Below are 5,969 nucleotides of genomic sequence, written 5' to 3' on the forward strand. Positions count from 1 at the left end.
AGGAATGTGTAGAACGATGCTGTGCATAAATGTTACAGGTACGCAGAACACTATTCCGAATAACTGCCTATTTTGTTGTAACGCAGTTCCAAACATTTATTGGTGTGTATGCAAAGCATTAAAATAAGTACAATGAATAATACACCGATGCATATGAATTTCGATATTGTATGGAATGGCGTTCCACCTATCTGAGTGGGAAATATTTGTAAAGGTACGCCACTAATCGGTGCAACTAGGGGTCTCTCCACGGTGGGCCCATGCACCGTACCGACTTACCACCCACCTGTATGGTTGACCGCCCACCACTCGACTTGACAGTCAACTCGCATGAGGGGGCATGACTTGGTTGATGACTTGATGACTTGTCGACTTGATTTAGGTTTCTAACTATTTTTATTTGTTTCGCGAATCCCTAGAATTGTTTTATAGGAGGAGAAATAACAAACAAATTTGAATTTAAACTTATAGTGCGTCCTCCACAAAATCGAGTCGCAAACTGGGCTTATGGAGGTTGCACCGTACCGCGGTTCGCGCGGCTTTCCATTGATGCAACACCTTCATCATGACATCGCCATAAAGAGAAGAGATTGGAGGTCTAAGACGTGCAGCAGTGCCATTTTTGTTCTTGTCCACGTGTCACATCTATAGCAAGGCACACTGCATAACGTATAGCGTAACTCATACCTTTTTTCCTCCCTATGTAGCAACCTTGCAAAAATGAGTGATTTCCATGTAATACAGATCAATTAGGAAACGTTATAAATCGCGCAAGGGGATAGATTCACTATATTTTTATGTTGGTGAACTCACTACTCCCATAGAACATGGCATTCCACATATCGTCGTAACATATATCCTCTACAACATTTATTGGTGTTTTCTGTTCAGCGTAACAAGCTTTTGCGCAGTGTGCTTTCTGGTGAAACATGGTGCAGACGTTTCACTCGTACGAAGCAACAGGGCTCATAACGAGGAGAGTAGATGCCTACTCTTTTCGAAGCCCCACTGAATCATCGGTCCCAGCATGGGATACTTATTGTACTTGTCCGAGGCGAAGTATTCGTCGATGTTCGGCAGCTCTTCGAAGCGCTTCGTGTAGGCCGTCAGCACGGGAAAGCCCTCGAACGCGGCCGCGTTCAGCTCGTAGTTCCAGTCGAGCGCCTCGTACAGCAGGAAGTCGACGTACGTGATCCGGTCTCCGATGACCCACTCTTTCTCCTGCAGCAGCTCGTCCCACGGTTGCAGCAGACTCTCCATCTTCTCCTCGTACTTGGGCCGAGTCTCGTCGTAGTTTGGCGAGGCGACGGCCATCACTAGTCCCCAGTGTAGGTCCCGAGCCTGCTGCTCCAGCATGTCTAGCTCCACTGTTTCCTCCTCGTCCCTGGAAAAAGAGGCAGAGAGATGATAAAATGTACCAACTCAGAGGTTGGGATAAGAGCAGGTTCTTGTTCACGAAACTCTAATTATGCATTTATAAAAGCAAGAGAGATGGAAAGAAGCAACCTGTATTTGTTATCTCAGATACAAAGAAAAAGACATTCGAGGCTCTTCGCTATCTTCCTCTTTCCTTAACTTATCCCAGTAATCATTCCTCTCGATAGGCTTCAATCACAAAGATGCCTGCCTTGCCGTATGCAATTTCACTTGCAACGCAAAACAGTTTATGCGCTAATATGACAGTAATATATATCTCTGACTGAAATTTCTAGTTGGCGCTGAGCCGTGCTCCCTCAAGGGCTGCAGAAGATAGCGCCAACATTTCCCTTTCCCTCAAGAACCACTTATCATCATAGTTCAATTCGTACATTCATAACTTTAATTTTTATTCTCCTACCTTTTTTTATTTTTTCTATCTGTCCTTCAAGTTTTGATTTCTTTAGAATTTCTTCTGTAACACAGCGACTGCTTAACACCACTGCTTCTTATTCCTCTGTTCTGAATGAGGTAAACATCTATGACAAAATTGTGTCCCGAATATTATGAGCTACCGATATTTTCCCAGTCTTTTCTTGTCCATCAGTCCTGCCCACTCCTAGGCCAATTCCTAGTCGTCGCTTTGTTTCAATATCTGGAGTCGTCATCATCCTTATTCAAGGAAAGTTGCTGCGGGACCTCCAGAAACTGCGGTAGCGTTCTTGAAGACAACGGCCAGTCCAGCGGCAAGATAACAATAACCACGGAACCGCACGGTAATTATGACGTTGGCGATTAGGACGATGTAAGGGTGACGGCGCGATCCCAATCTTGACTACAGCAAAACAGCTCGCAGCTTCATTTTGAAACGCACTTAAATGTAACCTATGTTTGTTCCTTGTCCGTGTATCATCCGCGCTGATAAGAAAAAAAGGGGGTGTGGGGTGATGTTCGGGTATTGTGTAGCGTTTTCTCACGGAACACACTCCCGCCTCTTGGAGCGGAGGTGACCGCTACCTCTTTGCTTACGCAGTCAGTTGGGCTTCAACAACTTTCCTCGGCGATTCCTACTCTGGAGAGCTGTTTGCGAAACGCCCTTCAGAAAAAAAATGTGTATAATCAATTGCTGGCCTATGGAATCGTTGAGCACCTCTACTAATGCGCAGCGGCTACTTCAAGCCCCGGGCGCTAGCCTCTCTTCAATACAAGAGTTCGAGGCAAAAGTTCGAGACACTAGTCTATAAGGTGGCTAATTTTACAGCTGTTAGCAGTATATGCTTGAGTTTGCCCAATGAACTGAAACTTTCAGTGGAACGTAGTTAGTTACCGATTGCAATGAAACCAGATCACGTCTTTACAACAGCTCGTTTCTGCAATGCGGAAGTGTGCATGTAAAATGTAGTATGTCTTTTTAAAGCAGGACGAGTGAGACAACCAGCTGTCCCGTACGTTTGGTTGAACAATGACAAAAATGTGTTCTCGCTGCGAAATGTGCCTGCAAAGTATGCATCGTAAGCGCAAAAAAAGAAAACAATGCAGTTCACGTGCAGACCATTGGTACAGGCCGAGCAATTTTTCAGAAGGAAATTTCTAGACAGGCCGAACAACGAATGGAGCCACTTATTTGAAGGAGCGAGGAAGAGAGCAATCAACTGACTTTCACACATTTATAATAACCCCGTACCTTCCTGCGAGGTCGTGCTTTCGCGCAAGGTAGCGCAAGATGGCAACGCTCTGCGTCATCTTGACGTCATCGTCGAAGTAGTAAGGTAGGTTCGGAAACCTGAGGCCCAGCGTCGGCTTCTCGCCCAGCCACTCCTCGCGGTCGAAGTCGGGCTCCGGGCCGAACTTGTACCGTTTGTCTTCGAACTCGACGCCCTGGTAGACCAAGAGGTTACGGATGGACTGCGCCAGTCCTCGAACGTCCCAGTAGCCGAGGATGGGCGTCATCACTGTGCTGGAGGCCATAAGAAGGGCAACCGTGATTTGCAGCACTCTATTTCGTTTAAAAAAGAAGACAGAGGCAGGAGACGAAAAACGGTGAGATTGAGTACAGAAAGTAACCCGGACGGCGGACACGCCACGGTGTACCAGCGGCTATGCAGTTAATGCTGCTGAGCATAAGTTCGTGAGTTTTATTCCAGACCTCCGCGGCTGCATTTCGATGGAACCAAAATCCAAAAAAAAGGCTTCCTAGTGTGCCATGGTTTGGGTGCATGTGACATAAGGTCAAGTGGTCAAAAACAATCCGGAGCCTTGGCCTATACGTTGTCCCTCATAACGTTAGTAATTTCACTGATTTCCTACGAATTAGCTCAAAGTCACTGCTCGCCAAGAAAAAAATATACGGCAACGCAGAAACAAGGGACACTTTAAGCACTACAGATAAAAAAAATGAAATACGAGAAATTATACTATTATAAATGGGGGATGGCGAACGATGTCAGGGCAAGGTATGCAGTATGGCAGTGATATGACCAGGAATATCATGAGGGTCGCAATTGCATGCTCTATTTAGCTACATGCTGTTCGCTGTGTGGGCCACCGAAATCACCGGCACCGATCGTTTCAAAATTATAGGATATTAACCGACATTCGAGACAAGAATTCACAATAAAGCTTTTTCCTTGTCAACGCGAGCAGAAATTACTTAGCAGGACAACATTACAAGATAAAAATAGTTAAAAAAAGATCACCGAAATCAAGAATGGAATCTCGAACGTGAAGCATCCTTATCATGCGATGGCGAGTGTAGGTAGCACATAATTTCACGAGTAAAATCACGTCTCGAGTAAGAGCGCCCGCATAAAGTATTGTATATTCAGATGACTACTGGTGGCCATAGTGTAATTCCAACAGAAACTTAACACGCCTGTAAATAAGATGAAATAAATAACACAATGGGCCTGGCTTCCGAGCGTTTAGTTGTAAACAAAAGAACGCGGGTATCCTTTCTCTAAACCCGTGACACAAATTAACGAGTTAGCCGGATCTCGCTTGTTAGACAAATACATTTGTTTTAAGCATATCTCATAACTTCACTTTCCCATCGCTACAGAAAGGCATCGCTAAGCGATTCAATTACACTACACGTTTTCTCTGTACGTTTTATTTTATACCAGCGAAATTTGTATTCATGCCTAGCATATTCACTGAAGACAACTACAGAAAGCGAAAAACCATGGAACGTGTGTTCATCACCATCGACCACAGCGCAACTAGCCGAATTTGTCTGTCCTAATAAGGAATTTCGACTTAGTACTGCATCATAATTCCGTATTCAGTATGGCCAAAAATATGCATTATATGGCTGATAATATCCTGCATTATAGAATTGCATGCGGGAACGGTTCAACAGAGGTTACACGCTGAACGGCGTTAACCTCACAAGTTGCCTTATTGAGAAAGCATTTGGATCAAGTCACAATACACGACGGAAGTAACGTTGCATTTTATTGCACTCATTCATTGTTTGACAAATGTCGCGCCTGGAAACTTGAAAATATTGAGCGCCTAATCGATGTTCTCAAAACACTACTTTCTTTAAAAGGTCGAACGCGAGGTGACGACAGCAACATTGAGTAAAAAATATAGGAAGCGAGTGGGGAGATCGCGATTATAAGACAGGGCCTTTGACACCTGAATTTCGAAGTAATTCTGCTGCTCTCTCAAAAAAACAAACAAAAAAACTGTTCCCAACATTTAGTGCCGTTATTCATCTTCAATGAATGGGGACGCAGCCGCCTGGAATGGCGGCACAATGCATGCGGCGCGTAGTATACAACCAACTTCTGAAAACAGCTCCAACAGCGCATTATATCACAAGCAATCCCACTGGGCCTTCTTCCCCTGCTACTCGTTATGGTGTCATGTAACTCTAATTATCGTCGCACGGACCATTGGTTTCGTATGTCTTACTGGTTTTCTTGAACGACACTGTCTATTGCACGCCGTTAACGTATGATATCTTATCAACGTGTCAGGCCTGACACGTTGTCCACCGCCAGTGACCTTTTGATACAAAACAAAACAAAATATGACCTTTTGCTTACGTCACCTTAATTGTCTTTAGCGCCCGCCGTGGTGGCGCAGTGTGTGAGACTTTTTGCTGTGGAGCAGGAGGTACCGGGCTCGATTCTCGGGCTTAGCCGCCAGCATTTCGATGATGGCCACGCAAAAACTTTCGCGTATTTATATTTAAGTGTACGCCAAAGAACAACAGTTCGGTCAAAATATTCCAGAGCCCTTCACTATGGCCTCTCTATTAGCTATTGCTTTGGGTCGCTAAACGCAATATTTAGTGCAAGGCTCGTCACTGTGGTTGTCAGCAACGTGGTTTGGAGAACATATACTCGTTTTCCCAATGCATAAGTGGATATGGCTGCACAAACACTTGAATGACACACGCTCATTCGCGTCACCACCGCAGTATCGGGGAGTTCCTTCTATACAACAATGCACTTCGCCGCTGTGAAGGCATGACCTCGTGCAAGGTAATTTGCTGCTTAAGATAAACTTACCCGATAAGATGTTACTCCTTTTTTTACTCAGTC

The 5,969-nt window shown here is 44.9% G+C and overlaps 1 protein-coding gene across 1 annotated transcript; it reads right to left on the reverse strand.

Moving 5' to 3' along the window:
• Window positions 1-862: 862 nt before the first annotated feature.
• On the reverse strand, window positions 863-3,366 carry LOC119466514 (glutathione S-transferase-like). The gene is made up of 2 exons (XM_037727032.2): window positions 3,101-3,366; window positions 863-1,384 (listed from the first exon to the last, which is right to left on the reverse strand). The coding sequence occupies exons 1-2, from the start codon at window positions 3,364-3,366 to the stop codon at window positions 967-969; spliced, it is 684 nt and encodes a 227-aa protein (XP_037582960.1). The 3' UTR covers window positions 863-966.
• Between the last annotated feature and the right edge of the window lie 2,603 nt (window positions 3,367-5,969).

The sequence above is a fragment of the Dermacentor silvarum genome, chromosome 10 (genome assembly GCF_013339745.2).
Source record: "Dermacentor silvarum isolate Dsil-2018 chromosome 10, BIME_Dsil_1.4, whole genome shotgun sequence".
Taxonomy (NCBI): Eukaryota; Metazoa; Arthropoda; class Arachnida; order Ixodida; family Ixodidae; genus Dermacentor; species Dermacentor silvarum.

What these genes read in the sequence shown, in the direction of transcription:
- LOC119466514 (XM_037727032.2), bottom strand. Translation starts at nt 3,366, where the DNA reads ATGACGCCCATCCTCGGCTACTGGGACGTTCGAGGACTGGCGCAGTCC. An exon ending in AAGCACGACCTCGCAGGAAG is followed by an intron (nt 1,385 to 3,100) that starts GTACGGGGTTAT and finishes CTCTTTTTCCAG; the next exon opens with GGACGAGGAGGAAACAGTGG.